This window comes from Protopterus annectens, chromosome 17.part0, assembly GCF_019279795.1.
Source record: "Protopterus annectens isolate FY-2018-M chromosome 17.part0, PAN1.0, whole genome shotgun sequence".
Taxonomy (NCBI): Eukaryota; Metazoa; Chordata; order Ceratodontiformes; family Protopteridae; genus Protopterus; species Protopterus annectens.
The window spans coordinates 135,617,973-135,637,448 of record NC_056751.1 but is presented as its reverse complement, the minus strand read 5'-3'; the positions used below and the strand labels follow the sequence as shown (position 1 = coordinate 135,637,448).

General features: G+C 42.6%; 1 protein-coding gene across 3 annotated transcripts in view; it reads left to right on the top strand.

Moving 5' to 3' along the window:
- Window positions 1–19,476, top strand: part of FANCC (FA complementation group C) — a 2,534,829-nt gene that overhangs the window by 2,252,422 nt on the left and 262,931 nt on the right. For all 3 annotated transcript variants that reach the window (XM_044059426.1, XM_044059425.1, XM_044059427.1), the window contains one exon: window positions 11,927–12,008. In XM_044059426.1, coding sequence (XP_043915361.1) covers window positions 11,927–12,008 — 82 coding nt within the window. The remainder of the gene's footprint in view (window positions 1–11,926; window positions 12,009–19,476) is intronic.

Genomic DNA, 19,476 nt, shown 5'->3' with positions numbered 1-19,476 from the left:
GATAAAACTTTGTGCTACAGGAAGCAAAGCAATTCATTAACAGCTCATAGTCCTAATCTTCCTACTTTCTGGACAGAGATGAACTTTATTAATGTTTATATTTGGACAGATATTTGCAACTGATTCAACTATTGTTCTGTATATTTAAATGTGAAATGTTCAAAATGAGTGTTTAGTGTATTAATTTTCTTGAAAGTTGTCATTTTTAATTTTAGGTGAGCAGCATGTTTTGTTGTGCTTTGTCAGGATTCTTAGCTAAGCACTTGCTGTCAAACCCATTGAAAACATTAGCAAAATCTGTTGCTGTAACTCTGCATGAATTGTCAGTTTAATGTCATGTAGGACAGTCATGAGGAAATGTGTAAATGGGAAGAGGGAGTGGACTAGAATTTTCACTACCGACCCAAGAGGAGCATTTTGGTGATAGGACCTGGAAAAGGGGGTGTTATTTTAAGAAACTAACAAGGTGTGTGTGTGTGTGTGTGTGTGTGTGTGTGTGTGTGTGTGTGTGTGTGTGTGTGTTTTTGCAAAATAATTTGTTTGCAGTGTAGTTGCAGGAATCTTCGTCAAAACCAAGTAAAGGTAGAGTTGGACAAATGGGAGAAGTACATTAGCTGCCTTCTGATAAACAACAAGCCAAGCACCAGTATTTAACTCTTTAACCATATTTTTAGTAGGATGTCTTTTAAACATCAAAGAGCAGTCATGATATTAAAACCAGATCCTGAACCTTTGTTGGTCTTGCAGTAAGATCACATTTTTCTGTAGATATTCCATTAGCTGCATTTGAATTCTTTAGTTTTACAGATGCCAAACAAAAGAGAGAAGGACCCGTAGGCATACCTCTCAACTGTCCCGATTTTTTGCAGAATGCCCAGATTTTTGCCTCATATTTTTGGTCTGTTCCTTGTAAATTTTTGGTTTTCTGCTAAATCACTGACAAATCATGGAAGACTGAAGTAAAAAAAAATAACACACAGATGAGTGTCAGACTTCCTACCCTTCAGAAAATTAATGCTAATGCAACACCTGTTAATGTGAAGCTGTTCGATCTCGCCGTTCATTCTTCACTGATGGGTTCGGTGCCGATCCATCAGCTCCGACACGGCCGTTAGCAAAGCTCAAGGTTTACCAGTAGCTCAAGACCAAGCCCCTTATCCCATGATGCACTGCTGAAATTACCTCAGATCTAGTTTGCTGCGGCACGGATCTCAGGGGTTCCAGTTCGCTTGAGCCTTTTTTGGCACAAAATTGTTATTTGCAAGTCTTTTTCAAAAACGTCTTTATCTCTTATAGATAATTGCTTATATATATAGCTCCTGTAGTTGTCTCTTTAGACATTCCCTTGGTGCTTCATAGTTTATCATATTTGTAGCGGCCTCGTGTTAGGCCTAGTTTTTCAGTGTGTTTGTTTCATTATATTACTAGAGTGTTCATAGTGTAAATAGTGTGCTGTTACACATTTAGTAGAGTTGCCCTTCCTTTCCCAGGCCATTGTCAGAGTGTGTTTTTGTATTGCAGTTGAGCGTAAGGATAGCTTTAACTTTTAGGCTGTATTATACTGTTGGCCGTTTTTCTTGGCCATTTGTTAAATGGTGTTGGTTTATTAGTGGTGTTATCTTGGCCCTAGGATAGATTTTTCTTATAGGTTGTTGTAGACTGTTTAGTTTGTATTTTGCTTAATATGTCTGAGGAAAAAGACAAGCACCCAAAGTCTGGATTAAAAAAATGTCCAGACTGCAGGCAAAAGATGTCTGTCACTGTAGGGCATGTTCAGTGTGTATATTGTTTGGGTGCGGTGCACTTGCAGGAGTTCTGTAGCATTTGCCATTCCTTTTCTTCAAGGGTTCTTTTAGAAAGGAAAAGAGAGATTGTTGATCGAGGTTTGCTGAAGCATCCTTTTCCTGAAGCTTTGTCTGACCAGGATGGGGCCAGCAAGTCCTCTAAATCATCAAAATCATCTACTGATTCCAAGGCATCTAAAAAGTCTAAGAAAGTGGAGGATTCCGGGACTTCGGCTAGACAGCTTTCGGAGCTGGCCCACTTTCTTGGAGCTGGTCTCTGAGAGACCTGTATCTCCACTCCTCCAATCGGCACCTTTGGTGCATTCCTCTAGATCTTCTGTCAGCCTCTTGGATTTGGATATGGACTGATTGGTGCAGAAGCTCTTACAGGCACCAGGCCATGCCAAATTGTTGTCGGCTCCAACCCCAGCATCGGAACCAAAGACCACCATCCCGGATTTGACTGCTCCTCCTCCGTGCCGTACCGGATCTTCAGAGCCGGAGGGGGCCGACCTGCTGTTCATGTAGCCTTTGAAGCAGAGACATGCTCTGGTGTCATCGGTTCCATCTACTCTGATGTCCTCGGCACCGACTGGGGAATCTAGGGGCCGACACTCTCTTGTCGGGTCCGGGGAGAATAATTGCACCGACTTGTCGGTGCCAACTCTTCCTCTCGGTGCCTCGGCTCGGATGAGCTGAGCTCCTATCTCCAGCTAGGAGCCCACAGCCTCAGTGCGGGAGAGGATGGCAGTTCCCTCAAATCCGTCAACTCCTCATCAGAGCCGTGATGCTTTTGAAGCCATGAGGAGAGTCTTGTCCCAAAGACATCCTCGACACCAGGTCTGGCCTCTTCTCCCCCCACAGTCCCTGTGTCCACTTCTACTTCCATCATCCAGGCCAAGCGCAGAGACCCTGAGCCTCAGGTAGCCCCACAGGGTGCCACTTGCTCTTCCGAGACCTTCCCAGAGGCTCCCACTGAGGAGGCCCCCGAAAGAGATTGTATAAGAGGAGACACTTGGACTCCCCACAGGGGTCTTATGACATCTGATACTGACTTGGATGAGTCAGAAGAGTCCCCCCAATCCCCCTCTGAGGATATCTCCTTTGCGAAGAAAATCGAGATCCTTAGGCAGAGGGGTGATTGGCAATCCAAACGCCCTACTGAGGACGAGTTAGTTCTCCTGAAGGCTTGCCAGTCTCAACCTTCCATCTCTTGGGTGTCTCCACCCTTCGATGAGCTCATGCAGCTGGTCTCTCGAAGGGCGAGCGAGTCACAGGCGTCCATGGAGCCTGTCCCTCAGAGGCCCAACAAGTTCATTTCTATTCCCGTAGATAAAGATATTTTGTCCAAAGGAGTCCCTGTTGATGCCATGGTGGTGGCGGCGGCGGCCACCAAGAAGGAAATGTCTGAGACGTACTCGACGATCCATCCTCCAAACAGAGAGTCCAGGATCATGGATCAATATGGGAAACACATGTTTAGTTCAGCGACTTTTACACTTCGATCCCTGAACTATTTGACCCACTTCACCAGACTGCAAAGAGATTTCCTTAAGGAGTTGGGAGATACTCTTCAGGGTACTGTAGCTGCAGGGGCTTCTGACAAAGTTGCCGCCCAACTCGCTACCCAAAACTCAATTGTGAACTCGTCCATGCATCTCATATCATATGCAGCTGACGGGATGAGTAGAGCAATGGGTACAGGAGTTGTGCTAAGACGACATTCCTGGATCCGCTTGTGTTCCTTTGCGGAGCCCTTTAAGTCTTCAGTTGTCAACACCCCGTTTGATAGCACATCTCTCTTTGAGCCCAAAGTGAAGGAAACTCTCACCAGGTGTGAGCAGGAGGGAAAGACTCTGTCTGCCGTTGGAGTCCATTTCTCCACCCCTACTCGGCCTTACCCCAAAGGCCAATGGGGTGGGAAAATGTAGTTCCGAAAAGCCCAAGGAGCCTTTCAGGACACACATGGTTAACCCCCCTCTAGGGGCAGAGGAGGGAGTAACAATGGAAGACGCCACCCTCTCAGCAGAGGGGTCTGCAACACCAGGGTGACAGAGATCACTTCTCTGGTCAATCCTGTCAGCACTCCTGAAGGGAGACCTGACTGTCCTGCTCTGGAGGCAGTCGGAGGTCACTTGTCTTTATACCCAGACGCTTGGCAAGATATAACAAATGACAGCTGGGTACAAAGCATTATTTCCAGAGGGTATTTCATACCATTCTTCACCTAACCTACACCCCCAAGGAAAATCCCGGACGTTCCACCCAGTTACAGAAAACAAGCAACTATAGAGGTCCGCAAGTTGATAGAAAAAAAGAGTCATCCAGCCAGTCCCAGCAGACCAAATAGGATCCGGAACTTACTCAAGATTCTTTTTGGTTCCATAGAAGACAAGGGACTGGAGACCTAGTTTGGACCTCAACAGACTCAACCAATTTGTAAAGAAAGAGAAGTTCCGGATGGTCACGCTTCAGTCAATACTTCCCTTTTTAGGGAAAGACAATTGGATGTGCTCGATAGATCTCAAGGATGCGTACTACCGCATAAAAATGGCCAGGCCATCCAGAGATCATTTGCGTTTCTGGCTGGGAACCAAACATTATCAGTTTCAAGACCTGCCCTTTGGTCTCACTACAGCCCCCAGAGTTTTCAGCAAAAGCCTCCACCACCAGGCATCAACTTATTCAAGCAAGAGAATACACTCTGACACTCTGCCATCACTTAGGCATTACAATCAACTCAGAAAAATCTGCCTTGTCGCCCATTGCAGCATATTGTCTTTATAGGGGCAGAGTTAGACACTTCAACCACCACTCTACGACTACCAGCCGAAAGGGTTCTTCCCCTGCGCCAGCATGTCAACTCACTAGTGTCAAAGGACAGAGCACTAGCCGCAGAAGTCTTAAACGTATTAGGTTTGATGGCTGCAGCGATCTTGGCCATACCATTAGCAAGGATGCATATGCGGATTCTTCATTGGCTGCTCTTCACTCAATGGTCTTATCGGGAACTTCCAGTGAGTCATATGATTTTGATTGCAAACTCTTGCAAGAGAGATCTCCAGTGGTGGTGGTTGACATCTCTTCATGTAACCATAGGACGTCCCTTTGTTCTACCCCCTCCAGTAGCCACTGTGACAACAGACGCTTACCTGATAGGGTGGGGGGCATTTTCAGGGAATGACCACCCAAGGCACATGAACGGATCAAGAGTCACACCTGCATATCAATGTCCTGGAGATGAGAGCAGTACTTCTGGCGTTGCAGTACTTTCAGGACTCTCTTCCTCTAGGTATGATTGCAATTCAGACAGACAACATGTTGGTAGTCTGGTATTTGAACTAGCAAGGCGGGACCAATTCTTACCCCCTTTGCCAAGAAACCCTCAGAGTTTGGCAGTGGGCTGTCTCCTCCCAGTGCTTTCTGTTGGCAATGCACATCCTGGGGAGATCCAACGTGATAGCAGACAAACTGAGCAGGCCAATTCTGTTGCCACACAAGTGGTCCCTCAAACAAGAGATTGTGGACAGGATTTTCCTCAAATGGGGCCAGCCTTGCTGCGATCTTTTTGCCAGTCACGTCAACATGAAATGCAGAAGCTACTTTGCCGTGATTCCCCCTCCGGGACAACCGCCGAGAGATGCACTCATACACGATTGGACCCCAGGTCTCCTCTATGCATTCCCTCCAATTCCTCTTATACCCAGACTTTTACAGAAAGCAATGTGATGGGAAGGACTATCATCCTCATAGCCCCACATTGACCTTGGCAGATTTGGTTCCCATTCCTTCATCATCATCTATTGGAGGATCCATGGGTTCTGGACCCAGTTCCAGACCTTCTGACACATCCTCGGGGGACCTCCATCCCTCATTGCAGTCACTGAAGCTCACAGCTTGGCTGCTCCAGTTCCCATCATAGCCAGGCTTCATGATCTGTCTGATGAGACAAGACAGATCCTCTTGTCGTCTCATAAGGCATCCACCAGGAGACTGTATCTTATTAAGTGGAAGAGATTTTCCATATGGGCTTCTAAGCAGAACATTGATCCTTATCAAGCCCCTTTGCCATCCATTTTAGAATTCTTACTATGATTTTTAATGAAGGAGCTGCAGCTGCTACAGTTTGGGTCCAGTTGGCTGCTATATCTAACTTTCATCTCGGAGTGGACGGTCTAAACATAATGTCCCACAAGTTGTCCAAGGCCTTTCTCACATGAGGTCTCTAATGAAAACTCCTTATTCTCCTTGGAATCTAAACGTTATGCTGTCTCACATGAGTCTTCCTCCATTTGAACCAGCATCATCTTGTGATCTCAAATTTTTATCATCGAAAACCATATTTCTGGTGGCTATTACTTCTGCCCGCAGAGTGTCAGAACTTCAAGCCTTATCTATCAGCCCTCCTTATTTGATTTTTCATGCTGATAGAATATCTCTTAGGACAAACCCCTCTTTTTTGCCCAAAGTTTGTTCTGAATCCAATATCAACCAAGTCATTGAGTTGACAGTCTTCTTCCCTAAACATTCCAACAAATTAGAGTACATGCTGCACAAACTTGATGTTCACAGACAGCTCAGATATTATTTGGACAGAACAAAAGATGTTAGAAAATTAGTCTGAAGCCAGAAAAGGTAGACCAGTGGCTAAAACAACACTTTTGAAATGGCTGTCTGATTGTATCACTTTTGTTTATTCAGCTGCTAATATGCCCTTACTACACAAGATTAAAGCTCATTCTACCAGAGCAGTTTCTACATCCTCTGCATTTCAAACCAAATTACCTCTTGATAACATTTGTGCTGCAGCCACTTGGTCTAAACCTCATACCTTTATCACTCATTACAAAGTTGATAAGGCCTCCAGGGGCAGGGCTTCCTTTGGGTCTACAGTCCTGAAGAATGTACTCCCATGAGCCACCTGAGATTCAGGGTGCTAGGGACACTACTCATCAGTGAAGAATGAACGGCGAGATTGAACAACTTCACATTAAGAAGTTATGTACTCACCATAACGTTCCATGTGAGTTGTTCCATCTCGCCTTCATTCTTACGTCCCTCCCTCCATCCCCCACCTAGCTGATAGTTGACCTAGAGGCTGATCTCATCCTGGATATTCAGTCCTTCTCTCTCTTGGGTGAGTAGTTCTCTCACAGGGATATGGTACATGCAGCAAACAAGATCTGAGGTAATTCCAGCAGTGCATCATGGGATAAGGAGCTTGGTCTCAAGCTAGTGGTAAACCTTGAGCTTTGCTAACGGCCGTGTCGGAGCCAATGGATCAGCTCCGAACCCATCAGTGAAGAATGAAGGCGAGATGGAACAACTCACATGGAAAGTTATGGTGAGTACATAACTTCTTATTCTATTAACTTTGTAAATTTGTAAGAGCAGTACTTAAAATTTGTCCCTATTTTTGTGTCTTTTGTCCCCTATTATTCATGGCTTTGTCCAGATTTCTTGCTCTAAGAAGTTGAGAGGTATGCCTGTAGGTGGATATTTTGGTGACAGGCATCTATTGGGTTGGTGTATTACATTAACTGTTTTCCATATTACAGGCTTAGCACTGGTGGAAATGAACAGATTGAAAACGCAAGTCAGAGGTTTAGCATTAAAGGGAGCTGTGTCTCAGAAAGTAGTAGTCCAGGGAGTCAACACTAAGGCTAACTACAGTAAATCATTTTTAGAAGGGTCTTCATCTTGACTCAGTTTTTCTGTAAAGCAAATTGATCTGTAACAAAGTAGCAAAAAATCTAAGCAGCATATTCCGAATTGAAAGAAAGTCTGAGACTGACAAGGCTTTTTAGATATGCTGACAAAAATGGCTTTTGATGAAAGACTTCTTATGGAGGCATTAATAGTGGTAATGCTTTACGAGAACCTGTCCCAATATCAGCCCCTGTCAAACTCCTTTACTGTTTCCCATTTACATACAGCACCACTGTTTTCTCCTGTTCTCCTGTGCAACCTTCATTTTGCCCAGGCAGTCATATTATGGTCCATTCATAGGCTAGTTTCTGTATTGATATTTTTTTGTGAAACAATATCACTCAGATGTCATTAAAGTTAGTGTATAAATGGGAAAAAAATAATGACAGGTCTGTTGAAGAGTACCTTCTCGTGTTTGCATACAAAATATATATTGAAATATTTCATGATAATATTGGTAACAGAGTGACATATGGGTAAATAGCTTGTATTTTTTTTTTGTCTGTCAATACGGTGAACTGAATCCAGTGTCTCCTACAGTGTAGTATGATGTGGTTGATGTGCTTTAATACTGAGTTTGGCTTAGTTCGTCTTTAGGCAAACAGCAGTATTGCAGTGGAAATTAAGTTAATTGTTGCCTGTCAGTGCTACATTCTGTAGTTATTTTCTGGGCTGGAGTGCCTTTTATGTGGATTCTATGTTTTCCCTGAGCCTGCTTGGGTTTTGCTGGGTGCTTTGGCTTCATTATGCATTCCAAGATGTGTGTATGTGAACTGGTAATTGCCAACAATGCCTGTAGTTGTGCGTACCATGCATGAGTGAGTGGTCTACAAGTGTGCTTGTATTTACATTCTTCGATGGACTGGCACCAAGTCCTGGATCAGTTTTTCTGCTTTGCACTCATTCCATGACCCTTTTTATCATCTACCCTTGCAAATTCATGTCATGTAGAATTAATATATTTTTTCTATGTGCCATGAAGGGGCTGAGTTATCTAAAATATTTCCTTTACTTATTGCATTAACAAAAACCGCAACCTTAATAATCTTTCCTCTGCACTATTTATTGACCTGTCAAAAGCATTTGACATGGTAAATCACCGGATTCTCATAAACATACTCAAATCCCTGTCATTAGATGCACTTTCCATAAAATGGTTCCAGTCCTCCTTAGATAAAAGACAACAGGCTGTATTATGGCATAACACTCTATCCACCCACCTGCCCATTACCCTTGGTATCCCTCAAGGGTCCATACTAGGACCTCTCCTCTTCTCCATATTTATTAATGACCTTCATCTAGCCATTCCCCAAGCCACATGCATACAATACGCTGATGACTCCACACTGATATGCTCAGCCACATCCACTTCTGAACTTCACTCTCTTACCCAGAAGGTATTTAACACAGTTGAACAATGGTTCACACAGTGTTGCCTTCTCTTGAACCCCCAAAAAACTAAACTCCTCCTCTTCAATCCTACTCACAAGTCCTCTCCTTTTGATTTCTCTGTTACATCCACCAATGGTACCATTCTATCACCAGACCCAACCACCAAACTACTTGGTATCACCATTGACAACAATCTGAACTTTGACATCCATATCAACAATACTATAAAAACTGTCAACAAAAAACTTGTCTCTATTCCTTTCACCTACAGCCAAAACAACTATAGCTCACACTCATCTAATCTCTACACTCCTCTATGCCTCACCCATTTTTACTAATCTATCTAAGCATAACCTCAGCAAATTGGAAATGTCCTACAATAATATTGCCAGATTTGCTACATGCAACCCATTTAGAAACCACCATTGCATTAATATAAAGCAGCTAGGATGGCTAGAACTGCAAAACCTGAATAAATTCCACCAACTAGCCATTGCCCATAAGACTGTTTATAAACCTTCCATCACTCCTATTCTATCTACCCTCATCACCCCTTACAAAAATCTGAAGTCCTTACGTTCATCACACAAACTTCTTGTATATACCTCTAAACCTAACAACAGGGCTGGGGATTTTCTCTTCTCTAATGCTGTTGGAAAGTCCTGGAATCTTCTCCCCAGTGACTTTTCCTCACTTGCCTCTTTATCACTCTTCAAAAACAGACTGAAACTTTTCCTCAGATCACACTGGTTATGCTCCTGTACTAAACCTGACTAGTCATCTGTCTCTTCAAACTCGGCTCTGCTTACCCCATACTTCTCAACAACTGTTATACCTTCCTTATTAACTATAAATCCAATCTCTCTCTAAATTACATTATTTCCAACCTCTGTGAATACTTATTATTGAGGGAACTCTTTATTAATACAATAGCCTGCCTTCCTTTTTTTATTATGTACTGTACCTGTATGATGTATTGTACTTGCATTTTGCACTGTTATGATTTTTGCCCTCGCTGAAAATTCTGTGTTAACCTGTAATATGCATTGTATATATGACTGTTGTTGTTATTTATTATTTTTTTGTTTCTGCCTTGGAGCTTATCTCCCCGGGCCTCTACTGAAAATGGACATAGATCCAGTTAGACTAGCCCGGTCAACAAATGTAAAATAATAAATAATAATACATATTATCATAACCTGATAACAGTGCAGTAGTAAAGTATTCAACAAGAGGTGTTTTTTTCTGAATGAAGATTTTGCTGAAAACATAAAGATAGATGTCTTTCTTTCTTTCTGTATTTCATCATCAATTACCTTTTTTTATTTTCTACATGGAATCGTGTTGTCACACCAGCTGTCACCATCTCTCCCTGATTCAGTGCCACTGTACTACCTTTTTTGACAGTCCTGACTGGCACAGATTTTCTGTTATGTAATCCATCCATCTCTGCTAGACATACTCATTACATCTTGCCTTCTTCCTTTCTCTCAAATATTTTTCACCAAATCATCTTCTGATTCCTTGAACATGTGGCCAAACCACAGAAATCTGTTCTCTTTGACCTCTGCAACTGGAGCTACTCTGTCTTCTGTTCCGATGTCCTCATTTCTTTGTCTGTCTCACAGTGTACATCCTGCCACCTATCTCAGGCACTTCGTCTCCATCACCTCTAGCTTCCCCAACTGCTCTGCCTTCACTGCCCAGGTTTTTATACCATGCAGTAGTACTGGTCGCACCACTGTTTTGTGCATCTTGCTTTTCAGCTTTTTTGGCATTCTTCTGTTCCCACACTAATCCTGAAACAATGTGCCAGATGGCTGCAGCTCATCTGATTCTAGCCTTGACCTCCTCATTCAGACTTACCTACTCCTCAACCACCCCTTCCAGATATATGAAGCTGTTAATTTGTTCCACTGTCTTCCATTATACTTCATTTTTCAAATTTACCCTATTTGCTGGCATGACAACTGTCTTCCTATCTGTACTCAGTTTCAACCTGTGTGCCTTCAGTTTTGCATACCCCTAACATTTGCTGAATTTCCTACTCAGATTCTGCCTGAAATGTCATATTGCCTACATAAAGCAGGTTTGTTGATTTGTCCCCTCCAGCCTGTTTGCTAATGTAGTCTATCTCCGATATGAATAACAGTGGGCTCACAATGGAGCCCTGCTGTACAACCACTCCCTCTGGAAACTCATCTGTGATTCCAAACACCGTTTGTACTTGTGTCATTGCGTCCTTTACATCATCATCATCATCATCACTGATCCACCACTGGACTGTCCGAATCAGCTTTCCTAAGACCTTATCATATGCTTTCTCCAAGTCTAGGAATGCCCAGTTGAACTCTTTCTTCATCTAGCTTATCACCTGTCTCACTGCAAACATCAGGTCAGTTGTGCTGCATCCTGATCTGAATCTAAACTGCTTATCACCCATCTAACTTTCCACTGCTCTTTGTATTCATTTGTCGATCACCTTCTCTAGAACTTTGATGTAGTGTGACAGGAGCTTAACACCTCTATACTGCCCATAGTTGTGAATGTCCCCTTTGTTCTTGTACACTAGCACTAGAATACTTATTCTTAAGTCATCTCGGATACAGTTTTCTCAATATACTGCTTCTTTCTTAAATTAATATTTTATTTTTACTTTATGTTTCTAATGACAACAGTTGCAAAGGATATATTATTGCACTGAAAGGTGAACATTTTGGTAGTTTTAGCACAGAGTTGCATGCTACAAACATTTATTTTTGTATTAAGACTAGAAAAAAGCTAATTTTTCTGTGTGTAATTTTTTTACTGTCATGCAAAAAAAAATTCCATTTGAAGTTAGTAAAGTGTGTAACTGAAATAAATGCCTCCAAGGTTTTATAAATCACTTGTTTTGACCATGTAAACATTATTTTAGTCTGGCTGTTAGCAGAGAGGATTAAGGCTGTGTGAGATTTAGGATTGAACTCCTTCAGCCTTCATTTGTCTTTTGTGTGACCTGTTGCTTAATACAGTATTTACTGTATGTTTTCTTTTCCCAGATATACCACCTAAAGCATGGCCTCATCACTTAAAATACATTGCGGATATGCTAAAGACAATGACTGAAGAGGGGAATTTATGGTAAGGAGTGACTCTAATAAGAATGTGTCATGTTTTTTGTGTGGTTGTTAGTAAAGAACCGAGCTACCAAATCTAAAATTTTCCTTACTTATTTGCAGCTGGTAGATGCTAGTGTACTTTAAGGAGGCTGTTTATATTTGAGTATTTTTCTTTACAAATTATTTCCTGTTCCATGCAGAGCAAAGGCCATTTCAGTCATTTATGTGAAAGGGAATTGTGATTTTTTTTCTAGTAGTAAAATAATCATCCTTTTTTTTTTTTTTCGAACAAAGAATGTGTCACTATCATGACTTGACAATGTTATCTGTGTGAAAGACTACACAGCTGTGGTGGTTTAAAGAAATCTTTTTTTTTCTCTGTGTGTTGTTCAGTTAATACTCTAATTGCACACTTTGCTTTGAATTCTGAGTATAACCTGACTGGCTCACATTCCGAACAAATGCATGTAACAGTATGTGTAGTGCTGCATTGATTTTCCACTTTTAACTTCTGATAAAATGGATAGCTGCCTTCCTGGTAACTTATTCACATCTAAAACACTTTGTTCAGAAATTCATTTTTGTCTGTGAATTTTGAGGTGAAAAAATTCAGTGTTGCAGATTTTCTCATATTTAAATTTTTACTCAGTGAGATTTTCTTTGGGGATGATCACTGTAACAGTAATTCCAGAGCTGGGTCATCTAGCACCTGTGCCATTCCCCAGTCCAGCAACCTTCAATTCCAAACTGTCTTTTACTTCAGGACCGAAAGCAAGATACTTTTTCAGCTTTTAAAAGCTGTAGCAAACCATTTGCTACAACTTGCACCACACACTGAAGTGTTACAGTCTTGACGACAAAAGCACTACTGGCATTCAAAAATGCCTGTAAGGCTGTGCATGCTGGTACTTTACTACCGACAAATCAGAATCTGCAGATTGGCCTCCCTAACACATTGCTCCTGGCGGCAGCTACTCCCTTCGCTCCACCCTAGCTATGCTCCTGAGTAAATTAATCCATTTGGGTTTAAACGCCATATTTTTTCCATTTTTTTCTGACTGGATTATTTACAATAGTGGCTGTTTTCACCATGAGGGCCAACAAATGCAGTAACTTCTGTTTTTCTTAGCTCTCTTCAGTTCTTTTTACCCTCTGAAAACCACTGGTCCTTCAGTCTGCACTAGAGAAATAACTGCACTGTGGCTTGTTCCTGCATTTTGCCATTCGTGTTTTTGAAAAAAAAAAATCACCAGAATTATTCTAATTTCATCAAGAAAAGTTGAGGTTTAGCAGCTGCATGGTGTAGAGAGAGAGAAAACCCTGCGTACATCATAGATACCCCAAGTTTGATTAGTGTTTCAGGTGCCTATAACAGCTAGCTCAGGAGGATGGGAGTGAGCAGCTGCTACTGGTTACCAGTTTTGGGGGGAAGGGGAGACTGTTCTGTCTCATAGCAAGGGTTTCACCTTGTGGGAGCACTAGGTGTTACCCAGTAGAGTCTGAGCCAGCTGAGTCTATATTGTCATGGTGCATTAGGCAGTAGGAACCTGTGGAGGACATGACTTGTGAAGACATGATTCCCCCTAGGATTCAGTGATTGCAAACTTAAAGGAAGTTGGTAAGTGGTGTGCTCCCATCAGGGAGGGTATGCCAGCAGGCTGGCCATCTGCCTACCACCTATACTGTCATCAGGGAACAAAGAGCCAATCAAATTTTTCAGAACAAATGAGGCCATATTGTCCTTACCTTGCCTGAGAATGCCTGGCTGTCTTCCCCCAAGAACAAATGGCCCAATAGGATGAAAGTACAGCTCCATCCCCTGAGGTCCTGGGGAGGAACTACTGTGATTTGACAGTTAAATAGCTCCTAAAAATTACAGTAGCCATTGTTTACTCTATGTAGAACCAGACCATAACATTGAAAACTGTGAGAAAACATTTAAACAGGCTATTAGACTGGTACACTTAAAATGCTCTCCATTCATATCTCACAGAAAGAAAGTGAAAAAAAATGGAAGAGGTTATTCAGAGAAAGAATAATATACAAATTCTGAAGATACTGAGAAAGGGAAGGAGATGACACATTTAGATTTTGGTAGAATTTAACATTTTCCAAACTTTATATAGAGGGTATATTATCGTTATTGTTGGTATCCAGAAATGGAGACCTCAACCTGACCTTTAATGTACTGAAAGAACCATGACTGATGCAGTTTTTAATGTATTGAAAGAACGTGACTGATGCAGTATTTCAGGTATTTAAGGTAAAGCTGTAATCTGCATCAACATCTATGTCAAGGACATTTCTTAGTGTTGATGTTAAAAGAAATTTTGCAACTGGAGTGCATGATTATGCATAAGCCTAGAGAAAGAACAGCACCAGAGGCTTCCACCATGACTTACCTAGTAGCAGCAGTGTTCCTGCTCTCTCAATGCCTTTTTATTGATTAGGAACTCTTGGCTGAAGCATTATATAATGTGGCTTCCGAATTGCCATAGCAGTAACAGGCATCTGCATTGGTTATTTTCCAAAGCAAATACACATTGCATATCTACCTTTATACTGAGAACACTTAGACCTTCTCTGGTGCTGACGAAGGCTCAGGAAATGAAAAGAAAACATAAATGGAATTTATCTCCTTTGTTTTCAGCCAGAGATGATCAGTTGTCATTCCCCTGTGTGTAGAAACTGTGACCACAAGGATGCATCCATGCAGTCCTGTGATTCTATATCTGAGGAGTTTTCGTAAGAATCACTGTATTGAAATGCTAAAGTTACCAGAGTCTGTAGGCACCTTCCTAGCACATATCTCACAAAGCCAGTGTGCCGAACAGTCACAGCCCTTAAGGCTAAACAACACACCTGATACACTTGTAATAGGTGACTCTATCGTCAGGCACACTGACGTCCCGCTCACCAGGCTGAACAAGGAGAAGGTCACGGTGAGCAGCCTGTCTGGCGCTAGGATCCGCCACATAACACAAGCACTCAGGTCACTCCAAGGCAAGTACAAATATGACTCAGTCATTGTCCATGCTGGTGTGAATGACCTGAGACGTACCTCCCTGGACTACATGAAAAGAGACATAGAGGAGCTCTCTGAGCATGTAGCCCAGGCTGGTATGACCCTGACCTTGAGTAGCATCTTACCCTCACCAAGAATGATGCCACAATATGAAGACAAGATGATCAATTTCAACAATTGGCTTAAGTATTGGTGTCATTCAAAGGGGATCCAATGCCTGTCAGCTTGGGATGATATGCACGACAAGCCACGATGCTTTGCTAGGGACAGCTTGCACCTGTCACTCCTGGGCTTTCGGATATTGGCAAAGGCTCTTGCTACCCCCATAGTGCCTTTTTTAGGCAAGGCTCAAAAGACAAACCCACCTTCATAGGTATCACAAGGGATAAGAAACTAAGAGTAATGCTACTCAACACTAGAAGTCTAAACCTCAAGATGCACACACTCGAAACTCTCCTTAGCATGGAGAACATCAATATCTGTGCAGTAACAGAAACCTGGTTCAGGACTCCCGAGAGCACCCCAGCACAACCAGGTTATACCTCATACCATGCTTTTCGGCCCCAAAACTTGGACCGAACCACAAAAGGAGGGGGAGTATCGATATTCATCAAAGATACCCACACCTCCAGGTTGGTGGCAAAGCACGAAGCATCAGAGACTATCCATGTGCAACTAACAGTGGGTAAAACTGCCTTCCAGTTTATAGCCTGCTACAGACCACCCTCCCAAACCCAGGAACCCCACTCGGCCTTCCTGAGAACACTGGAAAATATGAAGGTCTCTCCGAACACCATTATATTGGGCGACTTCAACTACCCAAACATAGATTGGGAGCATTACTCTAGCTCCAACACCCTTGCCCAAAGGTTCCTAGAATTCATAAACTCAAATGTTATGGAACAACTTGTTACCACTCCCACAAGAGAGGAAAACATACTGGACCTGATCATCACCAACATGGGGACTCTATGCTCCAGACCAGAAGTGTATCCCTCACTGGTAAGATCAGACCATAAACTGATCTCACTGGATATTCACATCCCGACCCCACCCCCTGCCCAGAAAACCACAGTGAAAAACTTCTCTAAAGCAAATTTCACACTCCTCAAAACTGAGGTGGAATCCTTCAAAGCCCCCGGGCCTGTGGAAAATACGGCCCAGACCGCAGAATCCTTTATAAATGCATTCTATGAACACCTTCAGGAATGCATGGATCATGCAATCCCAAATAAAACCAAGACCCAATCCTCCAAAGGCAGGCGACCTGTCTGGTGGACCCCAGCCATAAACAAACTATACAATAGAAGGAGGAAGCTACTACATGATAGAGCAAAATCCCAAAAAGGGAAGGCATCTCTGATCAGTATTAGCAAAAAACTAAGGGCACTCATAAAATCGTCAAAGGCCAGCTTCGAGAGAAAAATTGCACAGGACACTAAAGATAATCACAAGGCTTTCTTTAGTTATGTTAGGAACCTGGGTGGGAATTCCTAGATATGCTCAGAATTAGTCCAAAATGACAAAAAATACACTGATCCCACAGACATTGCCAACAACCTAGCTGTCAGGTTCAGCGCAAAGTTCTCCCTCCCCACCAAAGGGCAAATATCTATCCCAGCAGAGTGCTGCCCCGACATCTCAGATGCTCAGGTGGGAGCCGCCCTCTCCAAAGCAAAAAACATAGCATCAATGGGACCAGACGGTGTCCCAGGCTGCGTCCTACATGAACTCCAAGAAGAGCTAAACCCAAACATAAAACTACTGTTCAATCTCAGCCTTACTACAGGATATGTACCCAAAGAGTGGCGTGCAGCAACAGTGGTCCCTCTCCACAAAGGTGGTGCCTCAACTGACCCTGGAAACTATCGCCCCATAAGCCTGACTAGCTTGGTCTGCAAAGCTATGGAAAGGATCATCATGGACCTCATAAATAAAGATATTGGGGACCTACAGACACTGGATCCTACCCAGTTTGGCTTTGTTAAGGGCAGATCCTGCCTCTTAAACCTGGTTGACTTCTTTGAAACAGTCACCAAGGCCATTGTGAAGGGAAGGTGGTCCACACAGCCTATCTGGACCTCATAAAAGCCTTGATACAGTACCCCACTCAGGCATTATAGATAAGCTCACCAGCTTAAATATAAACCCCTATGTCACTAGATGGGTTGCAAACTGGCTCAAGGACAGAACCCTCATGGTTAGAATTGCTGGAGCCATGTCAGACTCCAAACCAGTTACAAGTGGCGTCCCACAAGGCTCAGTCCTGGGACCTCTCTTGTTTGGTATATATTTCTCGGAGGTACAGGCCAACACGGAAGGACTGTGGCTGACCAAGTTCGCAGATCACTGCAATCTGGGCCATAATCGACTCTCCAGCCAACACAAGCATCCTCCAAAAGGGCCTCATAGAAACAGACAACTGGTGCCAGAGCCATGGCCTCAAGCTAAATGCCAAAAGTGTATAGTCATCCCCTTTGGTAAAACAAAGTGCCCACAAATTACCACATAGGTGGTAATCCATTAAGTACAGAAGAAGTCATTAGGGACCTGGGGACCCAAGTTGATAGCAATCTCTCATTTGACAACCACGTGGCCAAAGTGGTTAGAAAAACATTTTATATAGCCCACCTAATCATGAAGGGATTCACATCTAGATTAGGGGAGGTCATCGTGCCTCTTTACTCATCCCTCATCAGGCCCATAATCGAGTACAATGCCCCTTTTGGGATGTACCTTACCAAACACCTGCAGCAACTGGAAAGACCCCAAAAGTACCTCACCAAGAGGATCAAAGGGCTCAAACAGATGCCATATGCTGCCTGGTTAAAGAAACTCCAGCTCTACTCAGTGGCATACTGCCTGCTCAGAGGTGACCTGTGCCTGACGTATAAGGCCATGTCCAACCTGGAATTAAGGGACATGCTGCACCTCAAAAAATCCAAATCCCATCGAGCTACACGCTCGAGAGACTTGAACCTCAGCACTGAAATAAATAGGACATGCTGGAGGGACAGATTCATAACCCAGAGGCTCCCTTCACTATGGAATAAAATCCCAGTCCAGGTTAGGCAGAGCCCCTCACTGACCCTCTTCAAGAGGAATCTTGATGAGTGAATGGGAGATCATAGGTTTACCCCGGGTATCACTTCTGTGTCACTGTTAGACAGAGGCACAGTATACTAACCTCGAAAAAGGGCATAGCAAAATTAATTTAAAATGGGTGGCGAAAGCCAAACATACTCTGGCTAGGCTTATAAATGCCCTAGGGCGGATAGCCTAATATGAACCTATGAATCTATAATATATTTACAAATGTATTAAAAGCTATCAGTTTTCTTACAGACCCAAACTCCACCACATGCAACCGTAGTCACAGCATAGAAGTATTCAGGGGTCAGGCCAGATATTTGCTGTAACCTGAAAGCTGACCCAGCAAATAAAGATTTGTCTACATATTCTACATTTTGAATATATCCACATATTTCTGCGTTTCTCTTTTAATGGAAGATGAGGTTGTTGGATAGGTTACATATCTAGTGTGATTTCCTACTGGCAGTAGTAGTAGAACAAATACAGGAAACTTGTAGCAGCATGCCAGACTTCTCTACCAAAACAGAAAAAAAAAGATTTGATGTATACCATTTATGGGCCAGTTGTGTCAGGGACAGTAGTTTTTAGAGTTGTTTAAGATTTGAAAACTCCACTGGATACCAAAGCCCAGATGCTTAATGCTTCTGTTATCAGGAAACTTTCTGTTTGGCTGCCACATACTAATAAATTAAACACTCAAAAAGAGAACTACTGGGTCTTTCCGGAGTACCCGCCATCCTTCATTTCCAGAATTTAGAAGCTACCCCACCTCGAGAAGGTAATTCTACAGGAAGTGAAAACCTGTCCAGCATCCTTGTCTCAAAGCTGTCAAAGCTCACCTTACTTAAATGACAAAGATAATTTATAATGCAGTCAGCCTTAAAGACTACTAATTTTCTTATTCCCCCTCCTTTTTCAACTTCAGAACCCCTGATGAATTGTGTCAACACCTTTATTTTGTCAATAAGCCTATCTAAAATGTATTTTGCTACCCCAGTCACTTAGTTAAGGAAACTACAGTGGAATAGCCGATATATATTGTACAAGCAACATCTGTACTTAGAATGCGATAACCACTGAAGTACAATATACAAGATTATGATAGAGTGAACGTATAACAGAAAATAAATAAATGTGCTATATCAACTGAATAACTCTTTGAATAAGTACATTATACATTTAAAGGCATTCTTACCATAAAGACAAAATATTTCACTTCATGTCAACTTGATTAACAGTGTAACAGCACAGCTGTAGATATTGTTTGTGAAGCCCCTTTTTTATACCTTTCAAAAAACTGTTGGATGTATGAAAAAAGACTTGCTCATGTCAACCTGAAAAAGATAAAATCATAATTTGGGACCCTTACTTC